Source organism: Callospermophilus lateralis, chromosome 7 (assembly GCF_048772815.1).
Source record: "Callospermophilus lateralis isolate mCalLat2 chromosome 7, mCalLat2.hap1, whole genome shotgun sequence".
Lineage (NCBI taxonomy): Eukaryota > Metazoa > Chordata > Mammalia > Rodentia > Sciuridae > Callospermophilus > Callospermophilus lateralis.
This window is the reverse complement of record NC_135311.1, coordinates 130,944,228-130,963,306: the sequence shown is the minus strand read 5'-3', so window position 1 is coordinate 130,963,306 and position 19,079 is coordinate 130,944,228. Positions and strand designations below refer to the sequence as shown.

General features: G+C 40.9%; 1 protein-coding gene across 1 annotated transcript in view; it reads left to right on the top strand.

Annotated features, from left to right (window-relative positions):
* The window catches only part of Micos10 (mitochondrial contact site and cristae organizing system subunit 10), a 28,500-nt gene extending 12,438 nt beyond the window's left edge, over nt 1-16,062 (top strand). Inside the window, exons 2-4 of the mRNA XM_076861133.1 lie at nt 12,278-12,325; nt 13,310-13,419; nt 15,820-16,062. Coding sequence (XP_076717248.1) covers nt 12,278-12,325; nt 13,310-13,419; nt 15,820-15,834 — 173 coding nt within the window. The 3' untranslated portion in view covers nt 15,835-16,062. The remainder of the gene's footprint in view (nt 1-12,277; nt 12,326-13,309; nt 13,420-15,819) is intronic.
* The last annotated feature ends 3,017 nt before the right edge of the window (nt 16,063-19,079 follow it).

Genomic DNA, 19,079 nt, shown 5'->3' with positions numbered 1-19,079 from the left:
AAGGTTTTGTTTTATTTTGTTTTGTTTTTAAACCAAGTGCATGCCTGTAAAACAAAACAAAAGAACTATGTTATTTATAAAATCATAGTCCATTGGAATATATATATATATATATACACACACACACACACACACACACACACACATATATTTTTAAGTGGTAGTGGGGATTGAACCCAGGGCCTCACACATGCTAGGCAAGCATTCTAACACTGAGCTACATCTCCAGCCCTTTCTTTTCTTGGGGGTGGGGGATACTAGGGATTGAACCCAGAGACGCTTAATCACTGAGCCACATCCCCAGCCCTTTTTAAAAAATATTTTATTTGGAGACAGGGTCTTGCTAAGTTGCTTAGGACCTCAGTAAATTGCTGAGGCTAGCTTTGAACTTGGGATCCTCCTGCCTCAGCCTCCTGAGCTGCTGGGGTTACAGGCATGCGCCACTGCACCCTGCTCATCCCTAGCCCTTTTAAAAAATTATTGAGATAGGGTCTTGCTAAATTTCCCTGGCTGACCTTGAACTTGGTTGCAATCCTCTGCCTCAAGGGCAAGGAAGAAGTGGGAAAAGCTAATTTACAATGCTGTTTAGGCAATATGAAAGGAACAAGAACTGAAGGGTGAACTTGAGTGTGCAAATTGGAAATCTGATGGTTGTTAAAGGAGACTCTCCACAGGTGAAAAGGTGGGTTTAGAAGGCAGTTGGGAGACATGAGTGGGAAGCACAGTGGGACAGGAGGAGAGGGAGGAGATGAGCACATTGCAGTGTGACTGAGTTGCTTGTTTAAAATTATGGAAGTCAGGTCCAGTGGCATATGCCTGTAATCTCAGCTATTCAGGAAGCTCAGACAGGAGGATTGTAAGTTTGAGACTGGCCTGGGAAACAGTGAGACTCTGTCTCAAACCAAAGAATAAAAACAGGACAGGGATTGTAGCTCAGTGTAAAGTGCCCCTGGGTTCAGTCCCCAGTACCAAATAAAAAAATAAAAATAAAATTATGGAGACTTTCCACATTACTTTAGTTATTATTTTCAGGTAGAATATTGAAACTATTAATAGTTAACAGTTTATGTATTTGGGAGGAACTGAAATCCAGAGCTTTTACTTCAGTGTTCATTATCTATAACCTAAACCATTAGAATGCCATTATAAATTAGGGTAATTTATAATTATTGTGCTGACATAATTGTTGACAGATTTGTACTTAATGTTACTTTGACAAATGTTTACAAGTTAGAACTAACGTTACTGATTTTTTTTTTTTTTTTTGTCAGATCCTACACATATAAACCTCAATTCCTGTTGGATAGATTTTAAATGATTAACTGAAGCAAACGGTTTAAGCAACATAATTCACTTTTTACTAGGCAGATAGACCTAAGAAAGCTGTCAAATTTTTGGCATAATATCAGATGACTAAACTAAAATCTATGAGTTGTAGTTTTTTTTTTTTTAACCATTTCAACATAGTCTTGAGTGTGAGAAGCCCTGAGCTTGTGTGCTCACTAATATCCCATTCTAATTAGAAGCCAAAATATATTACTGCTCCTGTCCCATGTTTTGTCTTAACACTAAATAAATGCTACTAATCTTATGTACTCCCAGAAAAGATTATCTATGAGCATTGAAAAATCAACTTTTTTCCTTATTCTACCTACAATGTGAAATTTATATCAGGGCTGGGGATGTGGCTCAGTGGCAAAGCACCTTCTGTTTTAAATGACTTTTTTCTCTTCACTCGGTTTCTTAGCGTATACAAGTCTAGTGACTCAGATTTATTATGGGGCTTAGTAGATTGAATAACAATGAAAAGTTGCTGAGGACATAGGTCAGTGGCAAAGCACTCACCTAGCAGTGCAAGGCCCTTGGTCCACCCCCAGCACCACAAAAACTACAAAAAAAAAAAAAAAAAAAGCACATACACAGTGAAAAAATGTGTCTGTTTTTGGAAGCCCTGAAATTTAGGCAGGTCCTTCCAACTCTTTGGCGACTGCTGACTTGATTCATCATTTGCATCAACAGTGTCTTAAGTGCAAAAATGTTGGTATATGTTAAAAATATTTAACCTCCTTTGCCGTCATTCGTCTTTGTCCAGGAGGCTTTCTACCATATCCTTCCTTACCTGTGGATCCCTTACCCAAGAATTGTCATTGAGTGTGCTGACTGCCATTCCTCAGAAGATTCCAATCTTGACCGAAGTCCTGTTTTACCCCACAGTGCCTGCCTTTGATACCATCTTTCAGTTCTGCCTAGCATGGAATACTGGCAAGGTCAAGGGAAAGCTGTTGAGAGAATGAAGAATATAGGTAACCTTGTCAGTGAGATGAACAGAGAAGCGAAAATCTGAAGTCTGGTCCTTGGGTTTGGAGTGTAGCTTAGTGGTAGAGCATGCTTGCATCACATGCTACAGGCCCTGGATTCCATCCCTAGTACCACCCAAAACCAAACCAAACCAAACCAAAACATACCTGAAGTCTGGATCTTACCTCTTACCACAGTGGCTTCCTTCTAACTGCTGTGTGTATCTTTGCTGGAAACTTCTTCAAATCTGTCCTCATTCTGCCAGAATGGACTATACAAAGTCCACATTTAACATTTGCTTCGCTATTTAAATTCATTTATTTCTTCCCTCCAGGACCCTGAAGGCTGTGTTGCTTCATGTTCTGCGTCCCACTTGACAATTTAGTGACAAGGAACACCTTGTAGCCCATTGCTATTGCTGCCTTCCCTGGTAGTTAAGTACCTCCTTAGTGCTTCTAGTACATACTCTTTCTGTAATTGTGCCTTGCATTTTGTTTTTAATTATCAGTTGGTACCAACACTAGATAGTGAACTTTGTGTGCGCAGGAACTTATTACTCCCCAGGGCCGTGCATAGTGCCTGGTGCACAGCAGATACTCAGTTTGCATAACTAAGGCAATGCACACACGGGCGTTCACCACAAGTTTTGGAAGGTGTTTGGTCTCCATGTGAATCCAAAGTTAATGTAGTAGTTTCACATATCCAGGAAGACTGCAGTGGGCAGCATAGCATGGCAATGAGGGACCCAGGCAGCCTGGGTTCAAAGTTGCAGTTTTATCATCTATTAAATGAGGCTCAGGAAAGAAGTTTATTGTAAAAATTAGATGAGAAAATTTAATTCAGTAGCATTGGTGCTTAGAAGATGTTTTTAACTTTGCTGTTGTTTAATATTCCTGAAAACAATGTAGATGTTTTTAAAAATCAACATTAAGGGAATTTGGTATTAAAAGGTTATTTGGTATCTTTTGTAAATAGCCTTAGTGTTTTTGTAGTTATCCAGGTAGAAGTTCTCAGCATTCCTTTGACCCAAATACACTCACTCACAGACACACATACACACACACACACACTTCATTAGTTGTTACAGCCTTATAAGTTCTGCCAGCAACATGTCTTTCTGTCCACATCCTGCACACATTAGCTGAATCTTCCTAAAGCATAGCTTTAGTCATGTTACTTCTTTCTGACCCTCTTGGAGACGTACCCTGCCTACTAAGTGAAGTGTTGCGTAGACTCCGTGGCCCAGGTTCTGGTTGGTGCTTTCTGTGGAATGGCCCAAGATTCCTTTCTGGCCTCATCTGCTGTCTTCCTGGATTTGCCTAGTGCTTCACCCGTGGGCCACTCCTGGTTTCCCTGCTTTTCTGCTCCATTCAATGTGCTCTCATCCTCTAGGTCCCAGCTGTTAAAAGTCCACCTTGCCTCCAAGACAACTAAAATACCAACTCTTTCTTGAAGACTTAAAATTAAGTCTTCACCACCAAATGTGTCCCCACCTCCTCCTCTAGATCTTGAAAACACTCTCTCTCGCATGGTGTGGAGGTTCTGCTTTGGGTCATGTTTTTAGCTGCTTGACTTCTTATCCCTTTTGGATCACAGAGACCCTAGGGAGAAAGTAGTTCTTTATCTGTGACTCTTATTGAAGCCAGGCCTCTTGTCCTTCAGTGCTCAGTAAATATTTGGAATTTCATTTTGTTCTTGAAATGGTTTTTAAGTGGGGAAAGAACATAAATCACAGTTACTAAGTGCAGTGCCCTGTTCTTCCAATCATTTTACACATAACATGCTGTTCCATTCTCACTTCTCCCCAGGCAGGGATAGGCACTGTTCTTGTTTTTTTTGTTTTGTTTTGTTTTGAGATAGTCACTGTGTGGACTGGGCTGACCTAAAACTAGTGGGCTCAACTAATCCCCCTGCCTCATCTTCCCAAGTGCTGGAATTACAGGAGCTTCAATCACTTGTTTTGATTGATTGATTGATTGATTGCAGTGCTGGGGGCGGGCGTGGTCAAACCCAGAGCCTCATGCCTGCCAGGCAAGTATTGTAGCACTTAGGCACACCCCCATTTTTTTTTTTCCATATGAGGAAGTTGACACCTGAAGAAGTTATATAATTCCCTAAGGACTAAGTCGCACAGGTCATAAGTAACCCAACCAGTATTCACAATCATGTTTAATCTGTCTTCCCGCAAGCCCACATATATAACTGGAGTTATACTGCTTCCCATTTTTCAAAGAATAAATACCATATACTTGACTGATGTGCTCTAAGAGTAAAGAAAAATTTTCCTAGTGCCTTCCACTTAATAAATGTTGATTAAATCCATGTGTGTAAGGGAAAGAAACTATTGGTACCTGGTTCTCTATTGAATTTTTCATTTGAATCAGAGTAGGAAACAACATAATAGCAACAATGGAATATACATAGATATACATAGGGTACAATGAAACCCTAATTCTTATATTTCTACTTGCAAAAATGATAATCCAGTTATTGATAGAGATGATGAGGACCTAGAGGTGCTGGAGATATTAGAGAAGAAGGGTCTTACTGGAAAATACTCTTCAGCAATTTATAAGTCTTCAGCCCATTTGGATTCATTTTATCTCCAGCCAGTGCACAGAGCGAAGTATTTCCTGGCTTCCTTTGTTGACAATTTCTCATTGATTCTAAGTAATTTCAGGTTTTTATTACCATTGCTAAGTCAAACATCTGTGGTTTCTGTTGTTTCCTTAAGGGACCAAGAATAACATAGTAACATACTTATGCCTAGTTACAGTCCAGAAAAGCATTTGTTGTCCCATATAACAATCGATTAGACCCCTGAGGTTATGGGAACCTCTCCATGAAGTTTAGTCCTTGGTATAGGAAAGAGCCATGACTTTGGAGTTGCCTGGATTTGAGTTCTACTTTTTTAGTTGTGTGTAGTAAATAACTTTACTCCTTCTGAATTGTTTCCTATTCTGAAGGATGGGATCATAATAAATCACATAAGGTGATGCAGTACCTGACACTATAAATGTTAGCACCTCCAGGGTACCCACCCCCAAATATAATATGAACCTGTAATTGTGTTTGTATAAGCTTGATACTAATTCTTTTTTCCCAGCTTCCCTTTAATAATTAAGCTTGTCATTTCCCTACATATGCCCACATGGGAATTAATTATATTTTAGTTATATGTCTATAGCTATTTCTTATTTTATGCATTCTTGAAAGTTATACAGCTGTCAGAATTCTGAAAGTTGAATCATGTGCTGTATGCACTCATTTAGAAGGACCCTTTTGTGAGTTTGGCTTTTTCTTTTCTTTCTTTCTTTTTTTTTTTCCTTAATATTAGTTGTAGTTGGGCACAGTACCTTTGTTTTATTTATTTATTTTTTATGTGGTGCTAAGGATCGAACCCAGGGCCTTGTACGTGCTACGTGAGTTACAACCCCAGCCCAAGAGTTTGGCTTTTCTTGAAGCAGAGCACACCATTGAAGACTTCCACATTTGCCTTCCATATCTTTATTTCTGCTAAGTAGTTTGCTTGTTCTGATCAGAATCCTGGTAATAGATGTTCACCCGAGAAATTCCTACATATTTTCCAGCTCCTGTCTAGTGTGGACGGCCATAGGAAGGCTAAGGTCTTATAAAATAGCCACCTTCTTAGTCTATTTCCTAAAGACCCTGCAGCAATATTGACTTTTGAGAAGCTGGTTAGCAGACTAAATTTACCATCTCCAGGTCTTTGGTCTGGCACACTTTCTTGGTTAATTCACATGACTTGGCTTACATGTGGACACCTGGGACAATCTGTCTTTGCCTCAAAGGATTAAGTAACACAATTTGAAACTGACTTATAGCTATTTTTTCCCCTCATAAATTGGGCCCTGAGCATCTTTTGTAAATCAGGAATTTTCGTAAAAATTCTCACTAGACTCTGTCCCAAGTGTACTTTTCTATAAAAGCACATTCTTGTTTGTTCTTTCATAACAAATGCACTTGGTGGTTATAATAGCATTGATAGAAACATGATTGAACAGGAAAGCAGCCTGTTATAAAATAGGTCAATTTGATTTAATCCACGTTCAAAGCATAAAAATAGCTTTATTAAACACAGTACAGCTCAAGGAAAATCTATTACATTTTAAAAAAGGAAAATGATCTAGTTAAGCAGTAGTTCTAAAGGAATTCCAAATATATGTATACACACACACACATAAATTTATGTGTGTGTGTGTACATATCTATATAATGTGTTCATATAAGCAATTGCTAATGCCATTGACAAAGTCAACTCTCCAGAATAGGAAAAGACAGTTTCTGGTTTTTAGCTGTGGCTCAACTATAGTGTGATCCTATGTAAGCCAGGGAGTTGTATTTTAAGAGAGGATTAACTATTACTTTATACTTTTGACATCTTTTGAGTTTTACTGGGGAGATGACAGAACTTAATACCACTTATTGAATTCTGTGTCAGACAGTACTGGAGACTTCCGTTTTCATAACACAAGCAACTCTGAAAGGTTTTCACCCCAGGACTGAGCAGGTTGAGGCTGGGTGAGGTTATGTAATTGACCAAGGTCAGAGAGCTGGCAGGTGGGGACACAAGCAGCAGTGTGCACTGGGTTCTTCTTGCTACAGGGCAGTGCTCTTGCCACTCCATCCACCTGGAGAGTACATCCTGGAAGCTGCTCCCTTTCTTTCAGATATTTAAGAAAGAAACTGTTGCTTGGCACACAGTTTCTAGGATCTTAAAAAATTACTAGAAATTTCTGTAACTTTCATATTTGTAAACTGCCAATTGACTATGGTACTTAAGTTTTGCTCTATAGTCTTTTTTGAACTGGGAATTGAACCCAGGGATGCCTTACCACTGAACTGAGCCACTTCCTTAGACCTTTTTATTTTTTATTTTGAGATAGGGTCTCGCTAAGTTGCTGAGGTTGGCCTTGAACTTGAGATCTACCTGCCTCCCAAATTTCTGGGAACGTAGACATGTGCCACTTAGCCCTGGCTTGCTTGTACATCTTGATATGAGTTATACAGAATAAAGGAGAATTGCTTGCAATTTTAATCAATTTTGAGACATAGGTTAAAATTTAGCACTAATAACTATACCTTAGACTTAAGAATATTGGAGGCTTGAACGTTCAAAATGTTAAATGTAAACTGAGATGAGGTCTTAATTTTCAAATAATAAGTTATTGATAAATTAAAAGGGGCTATAGTCTTTTATTTCCTTAGGTATTTTGTTGTTTTTGTTGTTGTTGTAGGGTTTTTGTTGTTTTGGTTTCGGTTTGAGACCAGCTGTCCCTATGTTGTTCAGGTGGCTTGGAACTCCTGGGCTTAAGCAAAATCCTTCTGCCTCAGCCTCCTGAGTACTTGGGCTTTAGGCATACACTATCGTGCCTTGCTTTTCCCCTATAATGTTTTACAGTAATGTTTCAAAAAAAAAATTCTATATGATTTGTTTTGTTCCTCTTCAAACAGTGGAGGTCCATTGGTCATTGTAGCTTTTGAAGAGTCAATTCTGCAGGAGCATGTATTGCTCCAGCTTGTTCTTTTTATGGGCTAGTAGCCAAAATACATTTCTGCAATCAGATTTTATAGCTTGCTTGTTAGTTCCTGCTAATTATGTTTGTTTGTAATTATTTGTAGTGAAGTAAAGCTTTATTATCTGTGGCATGGTGAGAGCAAAGATTTTTCTAAATGTAAAAATAAAGTTGCATCAAGTAATTAGAAATTGTCCTTAAGTACAACGGCCATCAACATATATTTCACTCCTTTCTTACCAAAAGGTGGCTTAAGTGTATACCGGTGTACCTTTGTTGGTTATCCTTTTAAAATTTGTTATAAAATCACTGAGGCATAAGATAAGGTATATTGTATATACAGTTAGTAGGGGCAGAGTTCTCTGATCTTTTGTTATTAAAACAGTGTCACATGACCTGTTAAGGAATTGCTTCTTCCAAAAAATGTGTTTATCTACTAACCAGTTTTATAAAGTCCTTTTGGGTACTAGAATGCATTACATTGCATAGTTAGATTGATTTGGAAAAATTCCTTCTAGAAAGAATTTGTGCCAATTCTTTTTCCTCTCTGAGAGGAATGGTTGCAGAGCACAGGCTCTGTGCCTAATGTCAATTCCATAAGGCTCTTCTGTGTGTGTGTGTGTGTGTGTGTGTGTGTGTCCCCAAACTGGACTCTGTCATGAGGAAGAGATGTATCTATAATAGAGCATTTTCTTTTTCTTTTTTTTAAAGAGAGAGAGAGAAATGAGAATCTTTCAATATTTATTTTTTAGTTTTCGGTGGACACAACATCTTTGTACGTGGTGCTGAGGATCGAACCCGGGCCGCACGCATGCCAGGCAAGCGTGCTACCACTTGAGCCACATCCCTAGCCCCAATGGAGCATTTTCTTTACTCAAGGGTTATTTGTCATTTCAGACAGCATGGACTTTTGAGAACAGCCTTGAGTTGGGGGAGGCAAAGTTATATAAACTGCATTCATAGTTAAATATTTGCTTCTAGGGAAAAGGTGAAAAATGCTTTGTACTTTTTCCTTTGGCTTTTTCCTCCAAAAGAGCTTGTCATGCAACAACAAGAAAAAGTGGCCAAAGGCAGAAAAAACCTCTTCTCTTTTCCATGTTGGTTTGTTTTTATTGTAAGACAAACCTTTCATGTTTTATTGTTATAAAGCTTAAACCTGGCCTAGAGGTGCCAGTCTTTAGTGGAAACAGCTGCACAGTTGGTGTCCCCTGGTCAGGTGGAACTTTCTTTGAAGCAACATGTTGCCTTTTAAAAGAGAATTGAGCATGTGAGAACTTGACTCTGTAAAACTCATCAGCATTCCGCCATTGTTTATCTCTTAAGTGACTGGCATAGCTAACTTTAAGTAAAACATTGCAATTAAAAACCATTTTATGAATGAAAAAATCTCTCTTTCCTGAAAAGAATACCATATTACTTTTTGTGTTAAAAATATAGAAACATAGAGGGGGGGAGATCTCTCAAGAATCGAAATTCTAATAGCCCCATTTAATCAAGACCACAGAACATGTCCCTGATAACTCCTCCTTTTGGTTGGACTGAACTGAGATTTTGAGCTTTTATTTATATTTGCAGTTAGATGCCTTTGGTAGGAGCAAAACAGGGTGGTTGGGCACATATCTGGGTTCTAGAGATAAAAGATTTTCTCTTGGTCGATGTTACAGTGTTTCTCATCTTTTTGATGGAGCGATACTGGTAGCAGTGGACTTAGCATCACTCTTGGTCTCTTGCTAGGAAAAGTTTAGCATCAGAGAGCTTTCTATCCTTGGGGAAAAATAGAAGAGACAGGCATGGAGTCAAGAGGGACAAGAAAAATGCTGAAATATTTTCCTTTTGGGCTTTTGATTTCTTTGCCAAAAAAATTGCCTCCAGATGGGGAAGAGCAAAAGCTCTGATTGTAAGCCATTATGTTTTTACTGGCCTGCCTCCCCATCCCGTTGCCGGGTTTGGAATCTGTAAGCCAGTCCAAATCCTTTACCTCATTTTCTAGTACCAATTTACTGTCTTACTCATCTTCCAGCTGCAAGGGGTGAGGCAAGTTGCCTTGAAATTGAACCCTCTGCCATTTTATAAACCAAGCAATAGCAGAGTATCAATATCAGTGGCTCCGATTTCTCTGAAGTTCTTGAATCTCACCTACCAGGTAAATTTGCATCTGTGTCATATGCACACTAGGATCAGTCTGGAAATGAGTCTGAATAAGCCCTTTGGGCTTTGTGTAGACTTGTTACACAGGGTTGCCTAGCATTCTGAGCTGTTGCATGGGGAGCGCAGTTCATGTTTTGACTGTTAAGTGTCACTGGATGCTCCAGTTTCCCTTGGGAGGTCGTAATTGTGGGGGTTGAGGTTGTGGAGGAATCTAGTGTCTGGACATAATGGGTCCAGTGGCGCTGGAGTCTGGCAGACTCAAGCCCATATCATTGCTCCAGAACTAATCAATGGATGACTTGAAGACAAGTTATTTTCTGTACCTGGAAAATGGGGGAGAATGCCATATCAGCTTGTTTGACATAAACAAATTTTTTTGGAGGTGGGGCTATTGGGTACTCGTGAGAAATACTCAAGTATTAAGTTCCTTTCCCTTGTCATTATGCCAGCCTTGATTGTGGTCTAATTTTTCACCATTTTATTAAATGGAAATTAGGATGATAAGTGATTTTCATATATTGCATTTTTAAAGTTGAGCACCACAATAATATATAACACATGATCTACTGGATAGGGCAAAGTAAATATTTTTAATTAAAATTTATATTTGTGTAGGCTATAGTCATATGTATGTATAGTCTTGTTGCTTACCTATGGGAATATGTTCTGAGAAATGCATCATTAGGCAATGTCCTCATTGTATGAACATCATATAATGTAGTTACACAAACTTAGGTGGGACAGCCTTTGCACCTGGGATGCAGGTATTGCTCCTGGGCTGATTGTGTACAGCCTGTTACTGTACTGACCATTCTCGGCAGTCATAAACAGTGGCAAGTGTCTGTATTTCCACATAGAAAAGGTAAGTAAAAAAAAATCCTATAAAAGATTAAAAATTGTATAATTATATAGAACACTACACTCACCAAGAATGGCGTTGAACTTACTCTGGGTGAGCCAGTGAGTGAGTGGTGAGTGTGAAGGACTCTAGGATGTTAACGCACATCATTGTAGACTTTACACACCTTATAAATAATAAGGCTACACTACATTTATTTAGAAATTTTTTTCTGAGCTGGGGGAATGGAAAAGCTCAGAGGCCCTTGGTTTGATCCCTAACATCACCACCTCCCCCACAAAAAATCAGTAATAAAATAACCTTAGCTTATTTTAACTCTGACTCTTCTAATTACACTTACATTAAAACACAAATACTTTCTTTATGTTCCAAACATAGCTGTACAAAAAAAATGTTTTCTTTAAGCTGGTTGTGATGGTGCACACCCAGCAACTCCAGAGGCTGAGGCAGGAGGATCCAAGTTTGAGACCACTCTAAGCAACTTAGCAAGACCCTGTCTATTTAAAAAAAAAAAAAAAAAGGGATGGGGATGTAGCTCAGAAGCACACCTGGTTTTAATCCACAGTACCTATATATCTTTGTTCTATAAGCTTTTTTCGGTTTTTAAAAATTTCTAGGCTTTTTTGTTACGAACTAAGACACAAACACACACATTAGCCTAGGCTTTCATGGTGTGAGGATCCATCAGTATTACCATTTTCCACCTCTACCTGCCTTATTCCCCACTGGAAGGTCTTCAGGTGTTGTGAAACTTGGATCCTCCTCCTACGATGACAATGCCTTCTAGAATTCCCTCATAAGGACCTGCCTGAGGCTTCTCTCCATGAGGTATCATTCTTTTCAGAAATATGTTCATGGTGGTTTGTTTATTTTCACCGTGGATTTGCTTGTATATAGATAATGCACCATGAACAGTTCTCTCTGTTAATGAGACCCTGTCTTTAAAAAAAAAAGAAAGAAAGACTGGAAGTGTAGCTCAGTGATTAAGTGTCTCTGGGTTCAATCTCTTCTCCCTGTCTCCCCCCCCCCCCCTCAGTGCATCAATCAGAGTGCAGAAGTGACCAGGGAAGCATCCTCTGGCACTGTTTATCTGGCTTCCTTATGCAAGATGGGCAGCAGTGCAGAGAGGGCTTAGAATAATCTCTTGGCTGGTTCCCCAGCCCCCTACCCTCATATCCTGTAACTTGTCTAGACAGAATGATGGAGAACAGAGTTTTTATTTCCTATCATGGGCAGTGAGATCAAAGGCATCTATAAAGCTTCTGACAATAGGAAAGGTTAGAAATGAAAAAAATCAACTCTCTACCAAATTATGAAAAAATAACCTGCTTTATGATGTTCATACTTAAGAAACGTTAATGTTATCTTTGTCAAGTTACTATTATGCAATTTAACATATATATATATATTTTTTTTTTTTTCCCTTTTTTTGTAGGTACTGGTTTGGGATTAGGAATTGTTTTCTCACTTACCTTCTTTAAAAGTAAGTTTGACTCATTTTTCCACACAGTATTTATGTGCGTATCAGGGACACAAGTTTGGAGAAGGCACATCTAAATGGTTGTCGGCCCATCCATTTATGGGTTAGGTAGGCCATTGTAAAACAGCTCTCGACAAAGAATGTGGACTTGAAAGAGGTCAAAATGGGCTGGACAGCTCCTGCATTCCCTCTGGGCGTTGAGTCAGGTGCCTGTTATCTTAAAATATGATATCATTTCAAAAACCTGTACCTTATGCCAGTGAGTCATTTAGCCAAGTCTTCATGCTCAAATATTTCTAATTAATTATAATTTTTTTCTAAAGGAACTTGAAAATGAGAGTCTTGCTGGTAATAAAAACGAGTGAACCAGAAATACACATGCTTCCTGGCCAAAAATTCTAAGTAAAGGCAGGCAGTATCCCTTTCATTCTTTGGAATAACTTCCGGAATTTGGATCGTAAACTGAAGCCAAAGGGGTCACTTTGACCTGTTTCCATGAAGAGCTGTCAGGGACTACATAACTAGAAAATCACGATTAACATACTCTGCTGATGTGAAATAATCATTTACAGATTGGTTTAAATAAACTCCATGATTTACTAAACCAAAGTATATAAATATTGGTGAAATTGCTACCTATTTAAAAAATTTGAAGCACTTTACTGAAAGGTATTATTACTTCTGATAAGGTTAAAATATCAAACTGAGCAGATGATTAGAACTGATACCAAAAAACTCTATTTTCATATTGTACTACTTAAATTTTCCTCAAAGCTAGCAGCATAGATGCTTATAAATATTTGCTACATTAATATTTACGTATTAACCCTTTTGTGGTGGCACGGACAAAACATCCATAGCACTGTGGTATCGCGATATGGTGCCACTGAGGATTTATTGAACCCTTAGCAGATGTATTAAAGGGGTGGGAAACTTTATCCTCTCTAAATGATTCTTTATTGAGATTTTCCTTTTTTTGTTCAATAGGAAAAATGTGGCCATTGGCCTTTGGGTCGGGCATGGGATTGGGGATGGCCTACTCCAACTGCCAGCATGATTTCCAGGCTCCATATCTTCTACATGGAAAATATGTCAAAGTATGTATACAATTGATGTTTCATTCTTTTTTTTTGCAGAAGAAAAAAGTTTCTCCTGAGGTTGTACTTTAGTGCCAATTGGCCTTTAGCGGTGTTGACACTATTTGGTGCTAAGAGGGTCTCCCCTGGGTCTTTAGTTGCTTGTGTGCATTCAGATGTGCACTTCCAGGGTGGATGGCTGGGACTGAAGTCATTATCAATGGGGAAGCATTAGCTAGCTGTAAGTAGCACTTTTCCTTTAAGATCTCAGTGCCCTGTAAGCACCTCACTCAAATTAAACCTGAAGACTCTGGCTCTCAGCCATGATTCTGCGTTTTTATTGGAGAAGATAGTCTTGACTAAATTTCCTGTGGTTCTGTCAAAGGTCTTGTCTATAGGTGGAGTTTTCTTTTTACTTTTTGCTGTGCTTAGATTGAAACCAAGGCCTCACACTTGATAGGCAAGTGCTCTACTACAGAGCTACATCCCTGGCCCTTTTAAAAATTTTGTTTTGATATGGGGTCTCGCCAAATTGCCCAGGCTGACCTCAGACTTGCAATCCCCTTGCCTCTAGCTGGGATCACAGGTGTAAGGCAGCACACCTGGACATAACTGGAAAAAGGAGAATGTAGCCTGCCTCCTGAAGTTTGGGTGGCAGCCTTTCCCTTTGCCTTGCTTTAGATGGTTGGTTCCTGTGGGGCTTTAAGTGACAAGGTCAGGGGAGGCTGGGTGTTCACAGTTAGAGATATTATTTTTGTGTCTCCAGGGCCTGGAACAAAGAGTAGGCACTGAAGTAAATGTGGAGCAGATGAGTGAAGTGAATCATGTCTTCCGCTAGCTGTAGGTGGTAAAGGCTGGGCTCGCTGAAGCACAGCCTTTACAGCAACCCGGCCTCTGGTGAAGAGCTGCACAGTCCCTACATGTCTCGGATTCCCCGCTCTCCAGCTTTCCCTTGAGCTGGAACCTTCATTGTGATGGGGCAGCAGCAGATCAGGAGACCTGTGTGCAGGCCTGTCCCTTGCTTCTTACGGGAATCTCAAGTTGTTTCACTTTCAAGCCATTTTCCATCCGTAAAATGAGGAAGAATTTCTCCCTATGGGGGATTTTTGTTGTTTTGTGGGGTGGATCCTGGGGATTGAACCCAGGACCTCACACATGCTAAGCACATGCTCTGTCACTGAGCTACAGCCCCCAACCTCCATGGGGTTGTGGTGAGGGTTAAAAGTGAAAATGTTTTTTAAGCTGTAAGGTGCTATATAAATAGAAACATCAGTTATAGTTGAGGCCAACCAAGAAAGGGTGATTGACTTGTCCATTGTTCCTCCATAATAACAAGTAGAGCGGAAAATGTGGCACAAATGCGTGTCCTAATTTGGTCAAGAGCTGAAGCTACAGGGTCACGAAATCTCAAATAACAGTATTTTACCACAGCTCTGCAGCCTCCTCTTTAGGAGCTGCTTGCACTCTGTCAGCTGCCCACCAGCTAACCCGAGTCCTGCAGAGAGTGGGGGCAGGGGGAGTTGATATTAATGAACCACCTCTGAGCCAAAGCCAGGAGGAGGACAGCAGAGGGGGACAAGGAGAGGCACAGCTGCATGGCAGCAGGCTGAGGACAGGCCTTTCCACTGCTCCCTGACTCCACTTTCCTGGCAGCGAGCTGAGTCTGGGGTGGGGGAGAACAGAAAGAACAGGCAGAGAGTAGGTCTTTTTCTTGTTCAAAATGTTTCCATTGTTCCAAACTGGGTTGTCATGGATAATAGCTCAGAGGTGATTATATGGGTATTATATGTTTCATAGCTGGGAGTTACAGTGGAAAATGTTGTTACATATTTTTACAGCCTAGTGTATATTGTTCCAAAATGGCCTTGTAACTTCATCTGAACTTGAGTCTATGCCTCGATGTTGTCATCCTCTACTGGCTCTGAAAAGAGGAAGGGCTCATTCAGGGTAGTCATACCATGCTCACTGCTTGTCAAATGACAGCTACGGCCCTGTGGGCCATCTCACTGGCTTTATCTTCATGTGCTTTCTCTCTAGACCTCCCAGTTGGTCCTGAGAGAGGTGTTATTATCCTCAGTCAGCAGATGAGAAAATGGAATCTTCCTGGGGTTAAGAAACTTGCCAGAGATCATATAATTAGTAGGCTGCTTCAAGTGATGTCCTTTGCACTCACCTATGACCCCTTAGATGGTTTTAGGAACATAGTTTGCCAGGGCCTGTTCCATTCCTTGCCCATTCTTTTTCCCCTTAATATTGAGGGAACCATTCTTAGGAGCCTGAGAGGGATATTTACCATCTTCTGGTGAGAGTTTAAAGCAACAGTGTGGGGAGGTTCTGTCCCTTGGGTCTGGCCTGAAGCAGCGATTCAGGTCATCCAGCTGCTGCCTGCATTGTTCTGACCTGAGTATCCTTGCTTCACAGGAGCAGGAGCAGTGACGCACACTGAGAGCATCCCAGTGGGAGGACAAGAGAAATCATGTTTATTCCTCAGGAATACTGAAGTGCCCTGGAGTAAGCTGACATTTCTTCTGGAACAATGTTATCAGTAATGCTTTAAACTCCAGCACACTTATGTATTTGAAACCAAGTCTGTTTCTTGTTTTGTATTTTCTCTCTGGAAAATGTAAGGAGGTGATCTTAAATAAATTTAAACAAAAATGGGAAGCTGTGTGCATGGCCTTCGTTTCTTGGCCTTTGTTCTTTGAGCATCAAGCTCCGTTTGAAGCACCTGCTGGAGCCTCTGAGCACCCCTGATGCTGTAGCTGGCATGTGTTCCTTCCCACTTGCCTTCTCGTGTGTAGTTACCAGAATCGCTTCCACCTCAAAAATCTGAGGCTGGAGGCCTGCTGCATAGTCCTGTGAAGACGACTGGTGTCTCGAGCACTTCCTTGCTGGAGCAGCTCTTTGGGCCTATATCTTCTCACAGCGTACCTAGAGGGCACGTCCCTGCCCTGCTGAGGGCCAACAGCTGCTGCATTAGCAGACATGAACCTGATCTTAGATGGCTCACACCACTGATGTCAAATCCTGCAGTTTCACGGAGCTGGAGCTGGTGCAGTCCGGGCTTTGCCCCACTCCCCCCTGGGGAGTGGCTTTCTTCTGATGGTAGAGAGAGCTCCATGCACACCCACCTGGCTGAAAGGCCACTTTTGGGGTGGGTGTTGTCTTCTCATAGCACTGAGGCTTAAGGACAAAGGACCACTTCTGATACCCTCTTTGAGTTTGTTCCTGTGGTTTCACTTGAACCAGGTAGGCCGGATGTAAAAAGAGTATTTCAGAGCCAGATACGGTGGCACATAATTGTAATCCCAGGTACTTGGGAGGCTGAGGCAGGAGGATTGTAAGTTCAAGGCCAGTCTGGACAATTTAGCAGTACCCTGTCTCAAACTAAAACGGGTTGGGATGTAGCTCAGTGATTGAGTGCTTATCTAGCATCTAGGAGGCCCTGGGTCCAATCCCTAGCCTTTCAAAAAAAAAAATTTAAAAAGTATATATTAGGGCTGGAGTTGTGTAGCTTCGTGGTAGAGTGCTCACCTTGCACATGTGAGGCACTGGGTTCAATCCTCAGCACCACATAAAAGTAAACTGAAGGCATCATGTTCATCTACAACTAAAAAAAATTTATATTTATATATATATATATAATGTATATTATATATATAAAAATACTTTATAGGGCTAGAATTATGGCTCAGAGGTATAGAGTGCTTGCCTAGCACAAGGCCCTGGATTTGATCTTCAGCACCATGTAAAACATAAATAAAGGTATTGTGTCCAACTACAACTAAAAAAAAATAAATATTAAAATATATATATATGTGTGTGTGTGTGTGTGTGTGTGTGTGTATGCAGTTTCTTCTGGAAATGTATAGAACCCCAGAATTCAGGCTTTTGTGTTTAATTTACCATTTTTATAATAAGATGGGCAGAGCTTGATCCCATTGCCCTTCATCTTGTAAGTGAATTTTTGTATATTTTGTTTGTATTTGAAGTACTATGTATTGAACCCAGGGTCACTCTACCATTGAGCTATATCCCCCGCCCTTTTTAGTTTGAGATAAGATCTTACTAAGTTGCTGAGGCTGGCCTTGAACTTGTGATCCTCTTGTGTTTGCCTCCTAAGTCGCTGGGAATACAGGCATGCACCACTGCATCTGACTTCATTTGAGTATAGGCACCGTAGGCAGCAGAGATAAATAGGTAAAAAGGCACTGCCTTCTAACTTTAGAGAGCCTGTAGGAAAGATAGAAGTGCGGACACTCAGGATCTCCCATTTTAATGAGGAGACTGGTGAGCAGATGAGGACTGTGAGAGCAAAGGGGAAGGAGTGGCCAAGGCTCTGCAACCTTGCAGAGGAGAGAGTGAGGACAAGAGGAAGGAAGCCATCGCGAAGGCTGAATCCTGGAAATTCGTGTCTTAGCTGGGGAACGACAGGTGGTTTGCACAGTCAGAGTGTGCAGAGGCAAGGGAGAGGTATGGAAAGGTGAAGCTGGGTGGCCTCCCGGGGCAGAACTAGTGTCTGACCCCAGTTTGGGCACACTGAGTAGACCTTAGTTCTTATGATTACTGTGATGAGTAAATTCAGAATAAAGATCTCCTCCCTCCATTTCTCCCTCCTTATTCTTTGCCCTACTCCCCTTTCCAGAAATGTGTGCTAGGCTCTGGACTGGAACAGGCAGCAGAGCCACTCTGCCCCAGATGGGCTGAGCCCAGGATTGTAAGTCATGGTCATGATGCCGTGGCCACTTGGCTGTTTTTCTTTCTTTCTTTTTTAAATTTTTTTTTAGTTGTAGGTGGACACAATGTCTTTATTTATTTTATGTGGTGCTAAGGATCCAACCCAGAGCCTCCCACGTGCCAGGCGGGCGCTCTACCACTGAGCCCCAGCCCCAGCCATCTCTAGGCTGTTTTACATGTTGCCCTCTGTTCCACTGCTGGACACCTGTGGCCTGCTGGACTCATTTCACTTGTCTTCTCCATATTTGTTTTAAAAGTTACCAAGTATGGAAAAGAATCATTCCCCATTTTTCCATCTTCATTCAAGCAGAGGTAAGAATAACAGGTTCCCAGCCAAAAAGACAAAGACAGAAAACAATGTGCTTACTAATTCTCTAGATATGTCAGAAAGATAGAGTGTCCATCGCTAGGTTGAAGGTCGTAGCATCCATTTGGAGGGATCCCTTTGCCCAGCACCTTTGAAGTACCACCCAAGATTTTTGAGGTATCACATCAGTTCTGTGAGGGTACAGTTCTGGGCAAAGGTCAGCAGAGACAGCTCTAGCTGTTTGTTTTAGTCCCAGAATACTTTGTATCCCTGCCTTACATACCTTAGCAGAGACTGGCCCAAAGCACAATGCTTCATCCTGTCCCCACTCTCTGCTCCCATCCCAAATCTACCTTCAGAAAGTTCCAGTTTGTTGGCAAAGGCACACATTCTCTTCTACTTTAAGTTTCATTAGAAATTCAAGTCCTCCAGGGCCCCATTCCCTTGTGGGGTTGCAAAACTTTGACTTTGCCTCTTGTCTGCCCTTCTGGAACCAAATACAAGGAAATCCATGGGTTTGAGAAGAGAGTGATGGGAACCCAGCTGGGCACAGGCACACTAGGATAGAGCTGTGGCGCCCCAAAGGTGGCCTGCTCTGCCAACATACATAAATACATACAGTCTGAGCTTGACACTG